This window comes from Orbicella franksi, chromosome 6, assembly GCF_964199315.1.
Source record: "Orbicella franksi chromosome 6, jaOrbFran1.1, whole genome shotgun sequence".
NCBI lineage: Eukaryota > Metazoa > Cnidaria > Anthozoa > Scleractinia > Merulinidae > Orbicella > Orbicella franksi.
The window spans coordinates 959,101-981,602 of record NC_138150.1 but is presented as its reverse complement, the minus strand read 5'-3'; the positions used below and the strand labels follow the sequence as shown (position 1 = coordinate 981,602).

Here is a 22,502-nt window from a genome sequence, read left to right as displayed (position 1 = left end):
TTCAAGAAGCTGACTATGTAGTAATTACTTGACTCGCCCTTTCTGAACAGAACTGAAGCCAGAATTCAGTAATCAGAAAGCTCTGATAGCAAAATAATATTAATTTATTTTCATGACACAGGGAGTAATGCTTCTCCCCACTAACAGATGCGAAGGAGACTAGCTCTAATAGTGGACAGACAGTGGTTCTACACATTCCATCCAGAAACCCTTTGCTCATGGCAGTAGTTAAATAATAAATATAAAATATTATTATGCCAATATTAAGACGAGAATAATATAGCTGCTTGCCCCAGGCAGCTTACCAGTCAGCAAGTGTACAAGATTTTATGGCTGCAATCAGACTTACTTCATTTTAGTTCTGATTCATATAACATGGACAATCCATTGTATAAACTGGTAACAAAGCTGCCTATCTAATGCTGTGAGTGATGCAGAGTTCACATGAGCCAACAGTGCTACCTCAATATCACCAGCGTCAAATTTCACTCCTGTGCAAGGAAAATTAAACAAAATTATAGCAGTACTGTTATATCTTTTTGTTCTTCCTCATTTCCCTAAAAAAATCTGAATAGCAGAGTTCCAAATATTTATTCAAAAATATTCTGTAGAAATTCTTCAGCCTCTAAGCCATGACAACGGAGGCTGGTTGTTAAAACAGACTGCCATAATGTCATCAGCACCAATATCTTTGCTATTACTCAGATGTCATTATTGCAATCAGAAGTTGAGCATGACTGAAGCAATGTCTGTTGAATACTGTTTGCCAAATGTTTTAGCTAAGGACTAGGAGAAAGTAAAACAGAAGGAAACGCATAGTAACATGAAAGCAGACCGATACATTTGACAACAGTTTTGCAGTATAACTGACTGACTGTACAGGTTTGTATGAGCACATTGAATTTCTATAAATTTATTACTCTTGACAGTACAGCTTACCTTTTAACCCACTGACAAGATCTGTTAAGAGGCTGTGCATTTCCTCTTCGTCACACTGGATGTCAACATTTTCTATCAATCCATGATAAGAGGTGATTTTCAGGGACTAAAAGAAAGAAACTCAAAATTTATTATTTACAACATTTATAGAGAAAACGTTTTAAATAAAAGCCTATAACTGGTGCAGACTGACTGCGTGTGAAGGTGGCCCATTTGACTTACTATGTGTTTGGATGAAAGGGTGGTTGAAAAGGTGACAGTAAATCTTGGTGTTTTGCCATAAATCCACTTCCACTCCTTGACAAAATGAAAAAAATCAGGTTAAATTAGCATCAAGGGAAAACAGCTACATGTAAATGACTAATCGAGGACTAAAAGAAAACCTACAAATTTTAGAAATCCTGTTTTACAAGTTTCCTGTGACAGTGCAATCAGTATGTTTTGTCTCTCCATCACAACCTCTAGAAACTCTGAGAAGTACATTTCATTAATCTTGTACTACTCCCTCTAGCATTAAGACCAGAATCCTGCATTTGAGTTATTAAGGGTTTGAGTTATCAGGAGTCAACTGTACTCTCATACATGATGCCCAAGGAAATGTCAGTTTAAAACTAAAATCAAAGCAATCTTGGCAGCTAGTCACATACCTGGAGCTCCTCCTTGAAAGCTGTTATTCCAGGAAAGTGATCCTCTCTTGATGGATCAATATCCTTTATTTCAACATCCTTTCCTGGAGCATAAATCTGACAAAACAACTGTGCCAGTGCCTCTGTTACAGCATCAAAGTTTAGTGACAAGTCTTTCATGGATAAGTTCATGACTTCTGATTTAACACTTTGTGTAGCTTTACTGGAGAAGTCTGTCTATAAAAAGAAACAACAACAACAGAACTGGAGGTATACCCAGCACCAGATTACAGACAGGTGGTGTCCCTTACAAATATATAAAAAGGTAAGGTTAAGTCTGCATACGAGCCAAGTGGCTCATCAGGCTGCAACTTATCCCGGTTTCTGTAGCATGAAGAGACTAGGAATATTTCTACTCTCCCTGGATGGGATGCTAGTCCATCGCAGGGTTACTCCCAACATTAAATTCACTGGTACCCATTTGTACACCTGAGTGGAGAGAGGCACTGTGAAAGTTAAGTGTCTTGCCAGGCCAGGGCTCAAATACACACCACTTGATCTGGAGACAAGCGCACTACATGTAACTATGAGGCCATGCCTCCACACTTACAATGTATAGGTGTACATTAATGACCATTTACACAATATCTGTATGGTTTTAAGGCAGGAAAGATAGGAAAACAAGATTGTATACTGAGTAAACTAACAATGGTACTAAAGATAGAACATTAAGCTGAGTACAGTACAACTAATGTAACTTACATAAGAAGGATGGAGAAGGAATTTGAGTAAACGTTCATCTACATCCAGGAGTAATGTACAGTGATGAAATGCCACAGCTCGACCAAGCTTAGAAGAAGAACCTGAGATGTAACTTTAATGTCAAGGAATGTAACTCATATATCAACAACTAGCTCGACTATGTCCTATGACTATAGCTATCACTGTTTAATTGACCAGGCAGGGGAACAAGCTGGATGGCGCTGCCAGTGGTGAAAGCACTCACCCCCGCCAATGCTCAATTCCAGTCCATTGCCATATGTGGGTTGAGTTTGTTGTTAGTTCTCGCCTTGCTCCAAGAGTTTTTCCCCGGGTTCTCTGGTTTTCCTCCCTCCATAAAAACCAGCACCTTCAAATTCCAATTCGACCAGGATAGAGGACCTGCATGAAACCAGCTACGGCTGATGTGGCTTCCTCTCTAAATTTTGTATTTTTTAATTTTACCTCAACATGTTATTGAGTCACTGTAAGATAAAAAGGATATTTTGAAATTTCCATCAACAAGTATATCATCTCTGGGAGAAGCTTCAACATCAAGTTTCCATCTTTCTCGCAAAACTTTTACGATAAGGGCTAAGTTTTCTTTACGGTTGTATAACTCCCGAGGTGTAAAGAATGACAAATTGACATTACCTAAATCCTGGAGAGATTGAAACAAAAGCAACCACAACTGAGAATTAGTCATGCCTTAACAAAGTATGGAAGATACTTTGAGACAAGCGTTATTGATTGTTTCATGTGTGTTAAATCGTAATGCATACATAAAGAACCCAAAATCATGTGCCTAAAAGTACAATACGCTGATTTGCCTTAAATGTATTTGAAGTAATTATTCATTTTTACCAAGACAACAAATAAAGTCTGTGACATTCAAGTGCAAATATTACTTGTCAACTTTTCAAGTACTAAAACACATACATGGTAAACTGTTCCACCTCCACTTTTTCTCCTTGCCAAGTGTACATTACATTGCTGTAGATTCTTTATACTGCATTCAACCCATGGATTCTGAAAGGAATATGAATAACACTATATCAACACAACCATCATTGACAAAAATCAGAGGTGAAGATTTAGAATTAATCAAGATGAGCAGCCATTTCAACGAACCTGATGTCTTCCTATAACAATCTGAAAAAAAAAAACAAGAATTTATAAAAGAATTTTATTCTATAATTTTGTTTGTATATGATGGCCTAATAGTTCAAATGGAAATAAGGGAGTTTGAAAAAATAATAATTGTTATAATTTATACTAATCAGTGTTGGAAATTAGCACTTGCCAATGCTGACCTGAAGCTTCAGAGGAATGTTGTAACACTTGTTCTGCAGAGTCTTTCACCATTTTAGACTTTGCCACTTCAAAGTTTCAAGTAAAAATTAAAGAAGCCATGATCATCAATTGGGAGAAGAATGCTTTAAATCAGCAAATTCACCATGTTAATTTGTCTCTTTCATTTTCATTTTTCAGCACTTTTTTTCTGCATTTGCTTGTTGTTCTTTTGTTTTTGATTCCATGTATTTTATTTGTGTTGTGTAAACTAAGTTATTCTAGGTAACACCTATTGTACAAATTAAAGCTGTATATCAAGTGAACTCATTCAAATTCATTCTAGTTGTAACTGATGATGACAAAAGTTTGACTAACAAAACATGTATTTAAATCTGAAAAGCGTGGTCCTTTTCTTTTATTATTATTATTATTATATTTTCATTATCACATTCACAGACATTGAGTAGTTCCAGAAAATATCCATACCTCCCCCATGGAAGGATCTTTTTTCAAGACCCCCCTTCCACACCGCTCTGGAAATTCCATTTAAGCTTGATACATTTTTCTAAATGTTTTGGTCTTGGGGAAAGCCTCACCCCCCCAGATCGAGAAAATTCCAATCCCTTCTGTGAGGGGAGTTTAGATAACTTCTGGAACTGCACATTATCAAAACCAGGTTTTTAAATGAAAAACACAAAATTACCGTAGGTTCATTTCTCCACAAAAATAGTATTCTTTTGTTTGTTAAGTCACCATTAAGATAAACCCTGCAAGAAAATAAACTTGAAATAAAGATCACTATGAACTGACACTTGGAGATCTAGGTAAGAGGCCACATTAGGTGGATTTTCATCCTATCTTTAGGCAAATAAAGGAATTGTCTCAGGAAATTCATTAATGTCTTCAGCAGGACCTGGTTTTCACAGGCAGGCAAAACTATTTGAACTGAACTTCTAATCCCAGGGCAGGGGCTCCCATATACAAGGGATGGGGTGCTCATTGTACTTTTTAGTGGTTGATAAAGGCAGTTTTGGTACTCTTAGGGCGTTCAGCTCAAAAGGTGCACAGCGGGAGCTTTTACGGTACCTTAATTTAGGCCATTGAGCTAAAAAAAATATAACAGGAGATAAATGTGTTGTTTTAGAATTGGTCCCTCTTAGGGGTGAAAAAAGTTTCAAGCTACACCCACAAAGCAGGATCGTGGTACCTCTTAGGGTTTCTTTTCAAAATTTCTGACAAGCTCCCAGCTGTTCTTTTTTATGGGAGTCCCTATGGGCTTCTAATATAAGATTCCTCTGGATGGGAAACTAGGTAGGCAAAATTGTCCTCACAACCAGTCAATTTGCCTGGGACCTGGCCCTTAATGAAACCCGTGCCGTCTACTCAGGCTTATGTATCAATACAAGGCTCTTTCAGTCTTGTGTGGCCACCTGTCATATATTGCAAGTTATCTGAGCAAAAAACTTCTGAGAACCCTGGAAAATGACATTTTCTTTCAAGTCTAGGCAGTTTAAAACATGGTTCTAGTCGTAATTAAAGGTTTTGCAGATGAATGCATTACATTGCAGTTGACTTCCAATGTTTGTTTCCATATCACTGTGATTGTCTGTAATTACATGGAAACTGGACTAATAAAGATTAAGAAGAAATTTAATACAAAACACTCTTTTAAAACTGCAACCAGTCATATGAGAGCACTCATGGTGTCTAGTTTCGTATTGATTTATGCCAAAGTTTGATCACTGGGTCTCTACTTGGTTCCACACATTTTGTTCAGTTATCATGGAGAGTGTTAGGTTTTATTTACAATGTGGACACTGTTTGCATATATCATATTTTCAGTTTATTATATTTAGCAATTTAAAATGTTTTAAAACATTTTAAAACAAAATTCAAAACTCACTTACCAGTCTTCAAATGCTAAGTTTTCAAAAGGATTGTGTGATAATGACCTATACACTGAAATCTAATCACAAAAAACTAATGTAATACCAATAAATTGTTGTGGCTGTCCGATCAGTACAAAATGTTCTCATTCAACATGAAAACATGAAAACATACTGCTCCAAATATCTCATTTCTTAGTTACCAAGTGCTTGGTTGTAAAATACATAACACTCCCTCCCTCCTTGCCCACCCCTCCCCCTCATTCCCCCTCCCCAACTCAACAAGCCACAAGATTTCACCCACTCCAGGTGAATAATAACCATTTGGAAATGTAAAAAAAATTAATTAAATGACTGAAGACCATTCCAAACAACACACTTCAAATAAGATTCAGTGCGAAATGGTCTCCCTACCCCACCCCACTAGTCAATGATGTGCGGAGTGTACACCCAAGGGGGAGGGTACACCCTATAATGGCCTATAAGGGGAGGTTCTGCCCGAAAGAGGTACAGTTTTCAGGCTTCAGGTATATAAAAGGGTAAGGATTCCGCAAGTTGAGGTTTATGACAGGGTAAGGAAATCTGAACATTTCGAACAGACACACCTTATGACTATATCATTTCATTTATTAGGTACTACATAAAAATGACAGGAAGACATCCTTTTTTGCCAATTTATTCTCAATACCAGACAGTTATGAAAGTATGTGAAGGGAGATTTGTTTCAATGAAATTTATACAAGAGGGGGAACCTCTTCTGTCAAAATACTATACAAAAGGGTAAGGGGTAGGACCCTGGGGCGAAACCTCCCCGTATAAAACTTTGTAGCGTACCCCTCACCCCGCCCCCCCCCCCCCTCCCTCCCCCCACCCACTCTAGGGGGTGTACGTATTCATACGAAAATAAGGATCTCATTTATGGTGCTAGGCGGTATGGAAAAAAGTTTCGTGAAAGTAAAAAGGCCAGTGAAGAACAAATATTTACCCCAACCTTGGAAATAAGTTAGCAAGGTCAAAGAATTCACAAACAACTGACCTCACCTGTCCACTGGGAGAATGTGCGACATTTCAAATACGCAAATTTGTAAAAATCCGCTTTGCGAGGAATCAAACGCATTCTCTGAAAGAACGATGTTTTTTACAGCTAAACTAACGTTGCCGGTTTGCAAATGTACCTCCATTTCCGAGCTCTAATCGCATGCACGCTGTCCGCCATTTTGGGAAAATTTCGATTTCACGCCTGCGTACTGGCGTGTTGTGCTCCAGGGCTCGACGGCCTCGTACGAGTTGGGAGTGACCACAGGAACGCCATACAAGCGGGAAAGCTCTGCGTCTGTTTGTATGTTCGATAAGGAACTGTATGGGAATATTAAAGAGTCTTTAAAATATCGTAGACTTTTTTCGAGTAACATCTATGTTAAAGCTCAAAATAAACGTAAACCTATCTTAGTTGTTGTGTATTGTCGTTTCTGCGGCTCAAAATGGCGAATTTGAGCGATTTGGTGGGTTTTGCGCTGACTGTTCGACTGTTACTGATAACAGTCATTTATAACGTGTAGTAACAGTCAACGCAAAACCCACCAAATCGCTCAGACACCGAATACATTCGGAAACAGAAATGTCATACGCTATAATCTAAGAATATCCACAAGAATATTTTCAGCCTAAAATCGGCAGAAAAATAAGAATATTCAGCCTGTGCCGAAAAAAACCCCAATATTCTTATTAAAAAAAGAGTGTAAGTTTGGTTGATAATTATCCAAAAATAGAATGTTTCGGGGACAGAATTAGGAGAACGCATTTACGTTAAACAGATCGGTAGCTTTGGACGAAATTCCGACAGCGACATGCAAACCTTCCGAAATTGCGACGTGAAAAGGTTTGAAATTCAGACTGGGAACATAAGGAGCCCCTCTAACAGAGCCTCACTCTCCGGGGGAGGATACTTCCAGAAAGTTGGGTGGGAATGTGCAGCCCACTTCCCAAAACCCTTACCCCATTTATGACCAAAATCTGCGTTTTTGCTACCCTATTAATGACCTGACCAAAAATTCGATAGCCTATTTATGACCGTTGCGGCTGACACAGTTGCTCCAAACATAAGTTATGAAGGGCTTTTGTTTGCGGGCTTATTAATAATGATAAAAAAGTAGCTTCTTCTAAGAAAAATACCCAATTCAAGACTAGAGTGCTAACACCATACCCTATTTATAACCAAAATGGTCAAAATCGAAACCGTATTTATGACCAAAACGGCTGAAAAACCCTACCCTTTGGGGTCACACATACCCAGCCCATATAAGGGAGCACCCCCTCCCCGGGCCTCACTCCTACAGTTCGTGACAGTTGCACTTTTCCGTTTTCAGGTTTTGAATTTCGGTCTCTCAACCTTTTTTTGCTTTAAACTTGTTCAGTAAAGGGCATGTTATGCTGTGTTATTAGGAGAACTTTTAAGCGGAGTAAAGCCGTTTGACCGTTTGACCATTTGCCATACATTTAGGTCTGCAGGTTTTCCGTATTTATCTGTCGCTTTGTATTTTTTTTAACACCTCTATAAATTTTTCGCAATCGTTTGCGGGCTCCGCGGGAGTATTGGCAATAACCAATTAGAATTGAGAAAGATTTCGAAAGGGACTTCCGGTGTTCGTTTTCTTCGTCGGGGGTCTAGAACAAGGATTTGTGCGCAGGCCCTCGGGGTACTTCCTTATATGAGCTATATATGTAGGTATCAAAAATTTAAAAAAGTTGACACACCGTTTAAATTTGTAAGACATGTTTCGGATACTCAGTATCCATCTTCAGTTAATGGATGTTTACAAGTGAGTGACTTTATATAAAGTAGGTAACAAGTAGGTGTAAATTACAAATGTAGAATAATAGTACAGATCAGGGAAAAAGTTACATAATACTTGAGGGATACAAAAAAGGTGCGAGTACAAATCTGTGAAAAACACTGAATACAAATAGTAATTAAAGTAGGAGTGTTAAATTAACATGTTTGAGTTGTTTATTCAACGCGGGTCTTATCCATTCAATATGAAGGGCTTCTTTGATCTTAAGTTGGAAATTTGTAAGAGCCGAGTCTAAGATGGAAAAACAATTAAAAGAGCGTAGATTCTTACACGACTCAGAACCCTGAAGATGTTTACAGACATGGGAATTGCGATCCGAGCGTAAGTGCTCACGAACCGTGGTGCCAAAATGTCTAGTGGTTTCACTGACATAACAGGTGTGACATCCTGCACATGTAAATTTGTAAACCACCTGGGAACGAAGCCCACTGGGGATCGAGTCCCTCGAGTACTCCCAGAAAAATTGGGTGGGGGTGTGCGGCCCGCTTCCCAAAACCCTTACCCTATTTATGACCAAAATCTGCGATATTCCCTACCCTATTTTTGACCTGACCCTTAAATCAAAACCCTGTTTCAGACCTGTGTTATAATTAGTTCCCTAGTTCAGACCAATGTTAAATTGCCGTAAACATAATTCATGAGGGGCTTTTGTTGATTTTCTTTTCGATAATGATGAAAAAAGTGGCTTTTTCTTAAAAACATACCCATATCAAGGCTAGAGTGCAAAAACCATACCCTATTTATGACCAAAATGGCCAAAACCAGCTAAAATCGATACCCCATTTATGACCAAAACAGCTGAAAAACCCTACCCTTTGGGGCTGCACATGCCTATATAGCCTATATCAGGGAGTACCCCCCGGGTGTTTTTGCCAGTGATTTGGCTGGTTTTCAATTAACCAGGTGTTTACAGACTTGTACGTGAGCCACCGCAAACCGACAACCAGCCTTTTAACCAATCACATCACTGCCGTAACAATACCCATGCAGTATTATAATCTCATGGGCAAAAAACAAAAGAAGTTATTCCCTTTCCACCGTTCTTGTAAAAGGGATATGTCTAGGGTAGCGAAGTTAGCGCAGGAAAAAAACCAGCATTCTCAACAAGTACAGGACAGCGAAGACTCTGAAAGCAAGCGATGCGACCGCAATCTACTGGAAAAGAAACGTCGTGATAAATTCAACGGCCTTATCGACGAGCTTGCGTCCTGTTTGGCGGATCGATGTCATACAAAGAGAAGTACAGAGAAGAGCTCCATTCTGAAACTTACCAGTGAATATTTTCTTCAGCAGGAAAAATTGGCGGCTGAAAAGGCCGCCAATGAATTGATCAGAAATGTGAAACCTCCTTTCGTTACGGATGACGAGTTCGATTTTGTTTACCTGGAATCGATGGACATGGTGGTGTTCGCTTTAGATCAAACAGGGAAGGTTGTTTATATTTCAGACAATGCACTGTCTACTTTAGGATATATACCGGTACACATCTTACAACGTGACGTGTTTGAATTTATTGATGCACGGAACCAATTTACTTTCCAGGGAATGCTTTCCGTTTTGAAAGACAGCTCAGACATTTGTCCCTCTGGTGAAAGTAACATAACACGTTTTGAACCGTTTTGGTGTCAGTTTCGACGAGGTCCGTTCGGTCAAGGGGACGGTTTTGAAACAATTTGCTGCTTTGGAGCAATAGTAAGAAATTTATTGAGCAGGGAAAATGATGAAAATTTCGAAGAAGTTTCCGAATCCCTCATTATCCTAGCGAGGCCTTTGAACGTTCCAGTTGAAAAAACACTCCTCAAAGCTGATGGCCGACAAACGAAATTTACATCAACATTGAATATGGAAGCGAAATACGATTACCTGGACAAGCGCGTCGCCGCCGTCCTCGGCTTTTTCCCTTCGGAACTAAGTGGAAGTTCTTTGTATGAATTCTGCCACGTCGACGACCTGGACGATTTGGTCAAATACCATAAAGTTTTGCTTTTAACGGGAAGAATAACAACAAGTTATTACCGTCATATGACAAAAGGACAATCGTGGGTTTGGCTTCGATCTCGCTATCATTTGTCTTACAGCGATTGGACTTCCAAACCCCAGGCGGTAACCTGTCTAACTTGGGTGGTTCCTTTCCGTGAAGTTTGCGCAAAACAAGCAGAGGTCCTGTCGCGTGACAAAGAGAGCTTCGCGCAGATTTTAAATGGTACAAACGGCATAGATGGAAAGTCGGCTTCTTCACAGAGCTCGATGAATTTGCCAGCGGTTGCTTCTCCGTGTTCGGAAAACGGAGCTGGAGAAATGATTCAAGCCCAGTTGAGATCTAAAAGAACCAGCGCTCAAGAATCAACTCGAAGCACGACGTCGGAATCATCGGTGGCTCGGACTCCTGGACCGGAGGAAACCCAGAGCAATTGCGCATTGTTGATTCCGAGCTCAACTGATATGGATGATAATCAGCCCATTGATTTTCAAGAAAGCTTCCAGTTTTTAAGGAGCCTTGATTTGCCAATGGACCTAACAGGTGCTCAACAATCTCTTCACCGATTTCTGTTGGAAACATACGTGCAAGTAATGAACTCTTTTAACAAACAGGTGGAAGAACTCACCGCAATTCAAAAGCAAATCAAGATTCAAGGAGAGATTCGCGACCTGGTAGAGCGACTCGAGAAGGAAAGATCTTCAAATGACGTCGGGAGTGAATATACCACGACTAAAGAGATGCTTTTAAAATTTGAAGAAATGCGTCGAGTTTGTTTGGGTACAGAAGCTGTGAAACCCGCCTCCGAAAGTGCCGCCATTTGCTCCCAGCGACTTCAAGAGATTATCGTTCAAAATCGTCCTGAAGAGCTTGAAAGCTCTATCACCTCAGAAACAAATCAACAGATGACAAAAGAAATAGTTGAACAAAACCATTCACCGATGCAAGTGGAAGAGTCCAACTCCACACAAACGCGACCAGACATTTTCTTCAATCAAGAGCGCTGGCTTCAAACGCAAGCACAACAAGCTCAAATTCAACAGCAAGCCCTTCTTGACAATCGTTTTCAAGAGCTCGAATACGCCGTCACTTCGGAAGAAAATCAACATATGACCAACGAAGTAGAGGGGCCGAGAAAATCACCCATGCAACTGGCAGAACCCAAGTCCACACCAACTCAACCGAACATTTTCTTCAACCAAGAAGGCTGGCTTCAGACGCAAGCGCGACAAGCTCACCCAGAACCAGATATTTCCTTTAACCAAGAGCGCCAGTGGTTTCAAACACAAACGCAACAAGTTCAACTACAACGGCAGGCTTTCCTTGCGCAACAAATGATCAACTCGCAATATCTACCGCAGGAACAGCTGATGCTGTTTCAGCAGCCTCACTTGCTAGTTCAGCAATTGCATCAAAAGCAATTGGAGGCAGAAGCTCCTCAGACATTACAACGACAACAACAACAACAGCTCGAACATTGTCCCAGCTCAACAGCTGGCAGCGTTTCGCTGCTAATAAATTCTCCGAACGCTGTCTCGCAACAGGGAACATCTTCCGTTCATAGTGGCATGACAAGCGAACTCTCGTTGACAAGCATTTCACAGCAGGATTCTCCTCACAGTCCGAATGATTGTTTGTACGACTATCAATGGTTTTAACAACGCTGTTCTGAACATTCCAAACACTCTTATCCATAATGCCTACATAGAAAATCTCCTTGCTGATCTCACCGTATTTTGCTGTTCTAGTTGAGAGAATTCGCTTCTATATCAATACATTTCTCTTGGAGATCCGCTCTTAAATTCCCTTTCCCACTTTTAGTCTTTACGGTGTAAGATGTAAGTTTTCGAAGTATTATAATTCTGACGTATAATGAATTTGAAAAATGTTACGCGAAAATTGATAACTATTGAAAACGAGACTGACCAGTTTCGATATATTAAATTCTAACTTGGTTTTCGGAGGCTTGAGGGATTGAAACAAAAGAAATTATTTAGTTGTCCCATGATCCCGATGTCTTTCTTTTGTTTTAATCCTCCAAGCCACGGTACCAATTTCAATGGTTTTCTACGTCACGGACCACAACCGTATGACCCGAGAAGAGACGGGGGATGGGGGAGAGTGGGGGTGAAAATGGCGGTCCTGGTGCTGGATACCGGAGAGGTAATCCCCGTTGATGTACCAGTTGAGTTCATCAATTGTGTCCAGTAAATCATGCCAGAAGGGTGCATTTCGCGCTGCTGTTGACTTCAATTTCTATCCCCGTAAAAATAAAATAACCACGAAGCTGATGTACCAGTTGAGTTCATCAATTGTGTCCAGTAAATCATGCCAGAAGGGTGCATTTCGCGCTGCTGTTGACTTCAATTTCTATCCCCGTAAAAATAAAATAACCACGAAGCTGATGTACCAGTTGAGTTCATCAATTGTGTCCAGTAAATCATGCCAGAAGGGTGCATTTCGCGCTGCTGTTGACTTCAATTTCTATCCCCGTAAAAATAAAATAACCACGAAGCTGATGTACCAGTTGAGTTCATCGATTGTGTCCAGTAAATCATGCCAGAAGGGTGCATTTCGCGCTGCTGTTGACTTCAATTTCTATCCCCGTAAAAATAAAATAACCACGAAGCTGATGTACCAGTTGAGTTCATCAATTGTGTCCAGTAAATCATGCCAGAAGGGTGCATTTCGCGCTGCTGTTGACTTCAATTTCTATCCCCGTAAAAATAAAATAACCACGAAGCTGATGTACCAGTTGAGTTCATCGATTGTGTCCAGTAAATCATGCCAGAAGGGTGCATTTCGCGCTGCTGTTGACTTCAATTTCTATCCCCGTAAAAATAAAATAACCACGAAGCGCACACTAAGATAAACTACTCACATTTTATGAAAGCGCATTTCCAGATAAATAAAGTTTCACACATTGAAATGAAATGTGATTACAACAAAAAGCAAAATAACAACATACCTCTGCTCAAAAACTACTCGTAATATCTATTTTTCTTTTATTTTGACTTAAGTCCACGACACCTATAACATTTACCCCGCATTTTACTGGGACAACCAAGGAAATTAAAATGGAAAACATAGCCTTTCTCCGATTTCGAGTGTTTAAAAAACACTATCATTATTGTATTCCTAAAGTCCACCTTTAGAAAAAAGGAAATCCACAAAAACGTTCCGAAATTGTCTCGATAAATGCGAATTGCATTGTGTAACGTTGTTTACCAACGATATTTATTACATCTGCTTTGAGCAAAGACAGAAACTTTAAGGGGCCTGTTACACTTATCTGCGCATGTGTACAATTTTTAATTTGTAATTTGTGGATGGTTCTCGCAGCATGTTTTGCATTGTGTGTGAAGGTCGTGAGGAAATTTGATGTCCTCAAAAGGAGGTATATGAAGTTGCTCCTTGCATGTAAAAGCTCAAAGGCGAGTCAGTGGGGTTTTCCAAAGACAAATTAAAGTTGATTTCACAACCGCACGAAAAAGAAAAAAGGAAAAAAGCAAAACATCCCGGATGGCGCGTGGTACTGACTGCAGTGTCAAACTACATGCGCATTTACACTGTAAAACAGACCCTTTAAACCGGACATACCTTTGACAGAATTAAATAATTGATAGTCGACTGGGGTTAAAATATATGAAAAATACGTTTTTTGTATATTTATATAGAGTACACGCAAAATTGATTTCCATATGCTCGCTGGCGTCCTTAACATTACTCCATGAAATGCAACTCCTACCACTCAGTGTACATCGGTTTTTCGAGTTCTTAAACCGACGCCAACGGTCATGAAGAAATCGTTCTTTCCAGTCATACGTTTTTTAGGCCCCGTCTAAACTGCGCCGGGAAGAATTTGAAAACGCAGCTTTATTTCTACGGTAAGGCCTGCCGTTCACACTAATCCAGAACGAAAACGGAGCGTTTCGAAAACGCTCTTTAAACCGGAGGATTTGAAAACGGCGACTTTGCGTTTTAGTATGGTGTGGAAGGAAAACATTTTGAAAACGGAGGTTTTCGAAAAAGATGACGTCTTGTTAGTCATGTGATTAACCCTAACCCTCATGAGCATACTCAAGCTTTTCTGCCTCCGGTGATTGTTGGGTTGCCATATTTCTCCGGCATAGTGTGGATGGGGCCTTACTTAGCGACAAGATTGTGTTGAAACTCCCGCAGCAAAGTACGGACTTGTTGCATCCCTCGCTGTGCAAACAAGGTTCGCGGCCTAAGACTCGAAGTGCTCTAAGACTAGTTTTGTTCCAATGGAATTGCTTTGTTCAGTATAAAAAGGTCTAATTGTTGCCTGCATTTCTTCGTCTTTAATCGACTATTTCGCTCCAGGGAGACGGAGTACGACCATACTGAAAGAAAATATACAAAAAAAATGGTTTCATGAGTTAAAATAACACTCAGTGCTAGCTTCAAACTGTTAATTCTCCTTACTAAACATCATAACTTTCTTTTAATGCCAGTTACATGAGTTTGATACAACATCAAGATGGTGAGTTTGTTTATTCACATCACTTGTTTGCTTGATTGTGTATCAATGGTATTAAGTGAAATTTTCTGTAAATCGCTGACTATCACGTCAGCTTCAGACTGCGTTCCCTCCATCTATTTTCCAAGCTTTAATATATTTTCCTCTGCGATAAAGCATTTTTAGGCAGTCACGTTAGTCCTCCCTAGCAACAGAAAATACTTCTATAAAAACTGAACTTGTTTCCAAAACATGCCAGTTTTTTTTTCTAGTCCTGTAAGTTTTCAAGCTGTCTTACGCACCTGGATTGCAGTCAGCTCGTCGTAAAATCTTTTTGTAATCTCTAAGTTCTCCATGGTAGGAATCATGATGTTCTAAAGAAAGAAAAAGAAGAACTACAATGAAAAACTTACATCGTTGTGTTAACGTAGGAAGGACAAGAACGAAAAGGCACAGGGGAGTTGGAAGACTGGAAGAGAGAGAGAGAACCCAACGCCAAGATTTTTGAAAAGTATATCAACGCCCAAAGGTAAATTTACAGACTGTTATTTGACCACAGTACCTGCTAAGTTTCTTATTCACCCTGCAAATGTCAAAGGAGCTAAGTCACGATTTGCGCATCTTAAAAAATGCAGCCTAACTTTTTCAAGTTGTCCTTTGCAATCCGTGTTAATCTTCTCCATCCTTAACCATCCTTGTCCCTTTATGGTTTACAATTATCTCTTTGGTGTTTTTCTACCTTAGTAAACTACAATTTTCAGGTTTTCTTCAATTCAAAGGTAATATAGTACATATCGAATAAGTAAGGCTTGAGGGAATATTGTCAACACAAGTATTAGCGAAAGAAATATACGACGTTTCGACATCGTCGGATGTCATGGTCAAGTAAATGTGTAGCTTGGTTTTTGCATCATACATGGATCTACAATTATGCGCATAAGGTGGCAAAATACGTTAAGTGACAAGAAAACATATGACTATTAGGAAACGTCGTATGTTTCTTTCGCTAACATTTGTGTTGAAAAAATTTCGTACGTGGCGAAAATACCGTGAGTTAGCTCATTTAGAGGCTCATATCAGATAAAAATCTTTATAGATGAGTACGCAGAGGCTTTATATTTTTTGCTTGAAGTGAACTAAGAATTCTTACCTGTCCCTCGTAAAGAATTCTGTTCACTGGACACACTACACAAGCGGTACCAGCTCCGAAGATCTCTTTAACCTGCAAAGGTTAGAATTAGTAGAACAGTCGAACCTCCAGTAAGCGACCACCCAAAATGTCAAGCCTAGGTGGTCGCTTACGACAGCTCAGAACATATTGTTACGAAATTTTGCCTCATAACCAGATGGTAACCGCAGAGACTTACCCCATGTTTTATTCATATGAGAAGTCAATTTCGAGAAAAATACGGTACTTCCCATTGAGAAAGTTCCGTCTTTTGTACTATCCAGGGATACCATAATGTTACGACATCTTATAATCCAGTTTCCGCTCTATTATCTAACACGTTGTCGCTTATGGGAAGTTAAAAACAAAACAAAATTTCAAACTTTTAGCTCTAAAAGTGGTCGCGGTCGTTTACGAGAGGTGGTCGCTTACAAGAGGTTCCAGATATAGTGATTTGACTTGGACACTTTTGGTATTTTGGAAAACTGGTCTCTGAGGAAAGGTGGTCGCTTACGAGAGGTGGTCGCAACCAGAGGTTCGACTGTATTTAAGTGAATAACAGTTCTTGAATGTTCAATAGTTACCTTGAGCAGCATATATGTGAATTTCTGGCCTGTTCATAAGGTATGGATGTTACTTGTTATACAGTCTAACCAGGGCATCTTTTGCAGGTTGCTCAAGAAACATACCGTTTAATTCTATGCCAGTTAACAATGACGCCAAACAAGAGCAACAATACACAATTTGCCAGAGGGATGAACTAATGACTACTGACACAACTTAACAGGGTCACAAAATAAAGAATGCTGTCTTTAAGGTAGCAAAATCAGAGATTCGTGTCTTAAACAAGATGTATTGTATAGGTTTGGCTCCCAGAGGGTTACTTCCTTATGTGAGTTATATAGGGTGCCCCAAAGGGTAGGATTTTCAGCCATTTTGGTCATGAATAGGGTATGGTTTTTGCACTTTAGTCTTGAACTGGGTATGTTTATTAGAAGAAGCTACCTTTTCAGGTCATAAATAAAGCAGGGAAAATTGCAGATTTTGGTCATAAATAGGGTACTGGTTTTGTGAAACGGGCCACACACCCCCACCCAATTTTTCTGGGAGTGCCCCCTTGGGGTTGGCTGTTGTAGAGAGGTGGCCGTTAGTGGAGGTTTAATTGTAGTTTGAAGATTGAACAGTCTGTACCCTGTTTTCCTGTGAAGCTTCAATAACGTCATCCATAGTGAATTCCTTTTCTGTCACTTTGAATTCTCCCTGAGAGGAAGAAAGAGGAGATTCACCTCAGTTTTAACTAGAAATTAAATATTATTTAGAACTGAATTGAATGGAATCTAGTAGCTAACTAAGCAACTATAGTCCTGAGCATAAACTCACCCAGCTCTTAGCCAGCTCCAACAAAGATTTCCGTGTGATTCCCGGAAGAATTAAACCATTGAGGGGTGGGGTAATCAGCTCCTTTTCTAAACAAGCAAGATGCATACATTGTTAGCAAATAAACAGAAGCAAACACCATTGTATTCATTTTATGGTTTTTATAATATGGGGGGGGGGGGGGTGGGGAGGAACTCCAATATAAAAATTTTAAGGGTGGTCTTCGGAAATTTTGAACAGAACCCCTAAGAGGTACCAAGATCCTACTTTGTTGGTGTGGCATGAAAATTTTTTCCAACCCTAAGAGGTACCAAATATTCTAAAGCAACACATTAACTGACACTGACTTTCTTCAGCTCAATACCCTAAAAGGTACTGCAAAGGCTCCCACTGTGGACCCTTTGAGAATGAACAGCACTAAACCTGCCTTTTTAGCCCCTAAAAGGTACGACGAACACCTCCGTCCTTTTTATATGGGACTCCCTGCAGGTATAATATCACACATTAACTGATGTCTTTTGAACGACATTAAAAAAGAGAGAGCCTTTGTTTCATTATTTAGAGACTAACCTCCATTCTTATTTATCCAAAACATGAATATGTTCATGGTGCCAACTTCTGTAATCTGTAAGATAAAAAGTATGAAACTGGAAAAATGAATAAAAAGAATTCTTTTCTGCACAGATATGCTGGCCAAACAGGACAATGAAGTTAGGATTTTGCTGCCAGAAAATAATATAAAAACACGTCTATGTGGTCTATGATACTGACAATTAAGCATTATGACCAACAAAGAAGAAATAGACGAACCAATGAGTAATCAAGTGTGAGTGAAGAAACAAACCAATGATGAGTCCCAAACATTTAAGGTCATTTAATGAACAGAAAACGTTTTTTTTTCTCAAAATATAATTGCTATTATTTAGCCAATGTCAAATAATTACTGCCACCCAGTCATATAATAAATTCAAGACCTCTCACCTGACGATCTTCACCGTACAACCACAGAACCTGCTGCAAACCTTGCATTTCTGCATGCCGTTGAGCAAGGATGGTGGGGCCATAGTTTCTGTAAATTTTGAATTAAATGAAAAACCTTATTTTACTAAATTAATTACACACACTAGTTATCTCCAATTATCACAGCCTTGAATTAGTTTTTCATAATGTCAATAATGCTAGAAATGCCAATATTATGCCAATAACATCAAAAACAGCACAGGGTTGACAACTTGAAGAATTGTACCAAAAGTATTGTTATGACACATGCAGAGCCATTTTTACAGTATGTAGTCGCTGTGTGGATCAGTCAGCTGAGGGCACAGGCATCCCAAACTCACTATAGGAATTGAGTTACATTTAATTAATAGTTATACATTTAAGAAATTAATTTTAATTCCAAAATGAGACTTTTGCTTGCCAATTGCTACATTGCAGTGCCACGTACCCTCCCATCTTGGAGTCTCCACAGCCTCCTGGCCAGGCTCTTACAAAGGAAGGATCAGCCAACAGAGCAACAGGGCTGAATGTACCAGTCTTAAAGTATGGACCAACTGGCGACAAAATGACATACAACAGGGCAGATGAAGACTTGTTCACTCCAAGGGTGGGCTGAAGGATAAGAGGGATGTCAAACACAAAAGGTACCACAGAAAGTTTGTTATTTAAAGACTTATATTTAATTCAACAAAATACTTGTTGGTCTTGGATCACGCACGGTCACTAACATCATAGATAAAAAATAGAATATTGAAGGGACAGGTTAATTAAAAGGACAATTAAAATGTACATTTAAAACATTACTATTTCTGTGAGTGAGAAACATTGACCCCAAGTTATAATTTTACAGTTTACCGTTGAGGTGAAACTAGGGTATTGTAGTCCACAACTCATTCTTATTACATCTCTCTAAATTAATCAATTAATTGATGAGCAAATGAAAGTTTATACTGACCAAAGAAATACAAGCCCAGTGCAGTTACTGCAAGTCTTACCTGTATTCCTATAAGTGTTGGCCTGATGTACAGTGAGCACTTGTTAGAATATGGAACCCATTCTCTTTCAATGCTAATAAGGTGTTTTAAACACTTGAGGAATTCTTCTCCATCAAAACCCTGCAATAAGGAGTGACAATTATTGAATTCTCATGGCATACCTTCATCCAATCTGATTTGATGATGATCATTATGCATTGTATTTGTAAACCCTGATGATTTTTTTTTTTTGTGTATAAAGAAAGATAATTTAAAGAAAAAAGACTAATGAAAATATTGGGAAATATTGACTTATGAGTGTTATCAATTCACTTACTGGAAGGCATGCTCTGTCAGCTGATCTGTTTAACCTTCTCATATTCTCCATTGGTCGAAATAATCTGATTTTGCCGTCATCTCCTCTGTAGGCCTTCATCCCTTCAAAACACTACCAACAAAAAAAATATACATAAACATTACCTTATTTTCAAATGCTAGGCAAAGGTTCCTCCTCTCGGGATCCCGGGGGATACTCCCTGGAGGTCCTGCCCAAAAGGGGCACCTTTTTCATGCTTTAGGTATGTAAAGGTTGCATAGTTCCTGGGCCTCAATATTTTGCTGCGGTCGATTGTTTTTGGGTCATGTGGTCTGGGGCAAAAAGTGTGGGCTATTCTGGGCCGTCCATCTCAGATATGTCACCAAAATCAATTGATCCTTTTTTAGCAATTCATTCACAATACTGGCCAGTTATGAAAGTATGTGAAAGGGGCACCTTTTTTTCAATTAACGGTATACAAACGGGGTACCGGCACCTTTTCTGTCAAAATGACATACCAAAGGGTAAGGGGTTGAACCTCGGGCCAGGGCCTACCTGTATAGAACTTTGTAGAGAACCCCCTGAGATCACAACATAAGTAGTAAGAATGTAATCTCTCTTACTAGTAGTGTCAACAATCAATCCTAACTTACCTCCAAAGCATAATGAAATACTGAGCACGATGGAGCAAGAGACAAGTTTTGATATGGCATCACTTTTGGCTCACCCCAACCACTGTCAGCAGTCCATTCAACACTGAGCATGTGATCTGTGAACTCTGCGCCAAATACTAACGAATTGATATCTGGCTTGGGCTTCGGAGTCTTGATCGGTTCAACTACAAGGCTGTCATACTACAGATAACAAAGATAAATTAAATGTGATAGTGATACAAAGGGAGAGTATGATGTTCTGGAGGGGGGTGGTTGTGAAAATAGTTTATGTGGGCAGTAATATGCCTAGTCCAAAATAAGGTGCTATGACCACAAAGTGATCTAAATACAGTGTTCATGTAGACCAAAGGCTGGTTCAAACCGTATCATTCAATTAAGTTCAACTGGGTTGGACTGAGTTTGATGACTGAATAGTTTGATTAGTAATGTTGGGAATACATAAAAAAATGACTTAACAATTATTTTACTTCTAGCTTTAATTCTGCCATGCCACATGAAACTACAATTAATCTGCTCGCATTGATTGCACTCCATAAATTTGATAAATGCAACAATAAATGTAGCTTACATGCGTGTTACATACCTTAATATCGGAATCTGTGGAAAGCCCTCGAATCTACAGATTAACAGCAGACAATATGTGTAAAATAACTGATAATGTGTAAAATAATTGTAAAATGCGTCAAATAATTAGTAAAATAATTAAGTGTAAAATAATTGACAAGCTGGTGATCAAGCCGGTTTTAAAAGATAAGCCAATCTAATTGCTCATCTTGTGGTTGTTAACAACGCCAGTAATATTACTTAGCTTCGTACTACTTTGTGTTACACAAATTTAGGACTGTCTCTCAAACAGAGCAAACTGAAATTAAAATTGCAATCGCCGCTTCGTTTTAATGTAAAGCTTACATCAATATTAATTTTATGGTGGTTGGTTTTATGATAAGTTAGATCTACATACAAAGAAAGGACAGCAATATTAAAATCATTTCATCGCAAAGTAACAATAGAAGTAGTCATTTTCGCCGGACAAAAACGGAATCCCCAGAAGATTATAAATTTGCAAATAATCTGCGAAATTTCCAAATTAGCAGTGATCGTGACATAATTGATTTACCGAATACTGAAATTGTAGCGCCTCACAAAGATTGCAGATCACTAAAAGCAAGCACATGGAAACCTTACCAGGAGGTGCGGCTTTAGTTGTTTAGCTGATGTGCTTGAAAAAGCAGAAAGCCGGAAAGAACTAACACAAATCGAACCAAACTTCGTAACACGCGACGCCATCTTGCTTTTTTTTATGATTTCCGTGAGCTCCTGGTGCGGTTTTGGCGATTAACATACGTATTATGATTGGCTGTCAAAGTAGGCGGGGTGGGGGTGTGGTCAGGCGCGAGCCTGCGATCAGGTGTTCTTCTTTTTTTTCGAATTCTGCCGGCCAAGAGGGAAAAAGAATGCGTGATCGCGGGTTAGAAATGCCCTGAATTGAGCCAAATTCTCGCTTAGCTTGAGAACAGGCTTCCTAATGAAGTACAAGGTAAAAGATACAGGAAAGCTTCAACGAGTTCCCCAGAGATCTTTCTCTCCAGACTTCTCGCGGCTTCTCAACTTTTCTATACCGCTGACTTCTGACATGACCCCACTAGTCTGCGTAGCAGTCTTTTCCGTTTCCTTTCAGGCAAGCAGGAGTCGCGCGAGGGCATGGAGACAGAGATAACAACAACAAAAAACCATCCCCTCCGTTCCTAACTTTTTGCCCTCGCCCCATGCGTTCGCGCGACTTCCCCTAAGCTCTCGCTTTCTCCCGCTAAGGGGGGTGGAGGGGGAGGGGGGGGCTAGGACGGAAAGGACTGCTACGCAGGCTATGACCCCACCTGTTTAAAGTCTTTGCCAATTATCTTTCACTCATCTACACTGTACTGATACTATGAAATATGTTCATCCTTTTAAACGAAAACGCTTTCCTGTTGTATCAACAACTGAAAAGGAGCAAAAAAATAACTACTAAGCATAAGTGCAGACGTCTCCTATTTCAGAGAAAAAGTAAAGTCATTTTTTCCGTGTGAAAGGAAATAGTGGACTTCTACACGCAAACTGCAAAATATCCTTTGCTCTTTTATTGCCCACTTTCACTTTGTAACTACGTCATTGTCGAGTATTTTATTAACACTCACTGTG

The 22,502-nt window shown here is 39.4% G+C and overlaps 3 protein-coding genes across 3 annotated transcripts; 1 reads left to right on the top strand and 2 right to left on the bottom strand.

Moving 5' to 3' along the window:
• Positions 1 to 24: 24 nt before the first annotated feature.
• Positions 25 to 7,010, bottom strand: LOC145489757 (lipoyl amidotransferase LIPT1, mitochondrial-like). The gene is made up of 11 exons (XM_081468799.1): positions 6,540 to 7,010; positions 5,525 to 5,583; positions 4,321 to 4,384; positions 3,456 to 3,476; positions 3,264 to 3,353; positions 2,830 to 2,985; positions 2,328 to 2,435; positions 1,587 to 1,802; positions 1,162 to 1,236; positions 940 to 1,045; positions 25 to 491 (listed from the first exon to the last, which is right to left on the bottom strand). The coding sequence occupies exons 1-11, from the start codon at positions 6,618 to 6,620 to the stop codon at positions 367 to 369; spliced, it is 1,101 nt and encodes a 366-aa protein (XP_081324925.1). The 5' UTR covers positions 6,621 to 7,010; the 3' UTR covers positions 25 to 366.
• A 2,401-nt stretch (positions 7,011 to 9,411) lies between these two features.
• On the top strand, positions 9,412 to 12,615 carry LOC145489270 (uncharacterized). The gene has a single exon (XM_081468233.1). It carries the CDS (start codon positions 9,412 to 9,414, stop codon positions 11,989 to 11,991), a length of 2,580 nt encoding a protein of 859 aa, XP_081324359.1. The 3' UTR covers positions 11,992 to 12,615.
• A 466-nt stretch (positions 12,616 to 13,081) lies between these two features.
• LOC145489754 (branched-chain-amino-acid aminotransferase-like) lies at positions 13,082 to 22,149 on the bottom strand. Its single transcript, XM_081468797.1, has 13 exons — positions 21,510 to 22,149; positions 20,908 to 20,940; positions 20,304 to 20,504; positions 19,672 to 19,782; positions 19,356 to 19,475; positions 18,809 to 18,972; positions 18,343 to 18,430; positions 17,932 to 17,986; positions 17,365 to 17,450; positions 17,176 to 17,244; positions 15,967 to 16,038; positions 15,119 to 15,190; positions 13,082 to 14,700 (listed from the first exon to the last, which is right to left on the bottom strand). The coding sequence occupies exons 1-13, from the start codon at positions 21,609 to 21,611 to the stop codon at positions 14,659 to 14,661; spliced, it is 1,215 nt and encodes a 404-aa protein (XP_081324923.1). The 5' UTR covers positions 21,612 to 22,149; the 3' UTR covers positions 13,082 to 14,658.
• Positions 22,150 to 22,502: the final 353 nt, after the last annotated feature.

Coding starts and splice junctions, on each gene's coding strand:
- LOC145489757 (XM_081468799.1), bottom strand. CDS start 6,620: ATGCGTTTGATTCCTCGCAAAGCGGATTTTTACAAATTTGCGTATTTG. Junction 1,046..1,161: donor CCCTTTCATCCAAACACATA/GTAAGTCAAATG, acceptor TCTTTCTTTTAG/TCCCTGAAAATCACCTCTTA. Junction 492..939: donor TCTTGTCAGTGGGTTAAAAG/GTAAGCTGTACT, acceptor TTCCTTGCACAG/GAGTGAAATTTGACGCTGGT.
- LOC145489270 (XM_081468233.1), top strand. CDS start 9,412: ATGTCTAGGGTAGCGAAGTTAGCGCAGGAAAAAAACCAGCATTCTCAA.
- LOC145489754 (XM_081468797.1), bottom strand. CDS start 21,611: ATGGCGTCGCGTGTTACGAAGTTTGGTTCGATTTGTGTTAGTTCTTTC. Junction 20,941..21,509: donor AACTAAAGCCGCACCTCCTG/GTAAGGTTTCCA, acceptor GTTAATCTGTAG/ATTCGAGGGCTTTCCACAGA. Junction 16,039..17,175: donor AAGCTTCACAGGAAAACAGG/GTACAGACTGTT, acceptor TAACCTTTGCAG/GTTAAAGAGATCTTCGGAGC.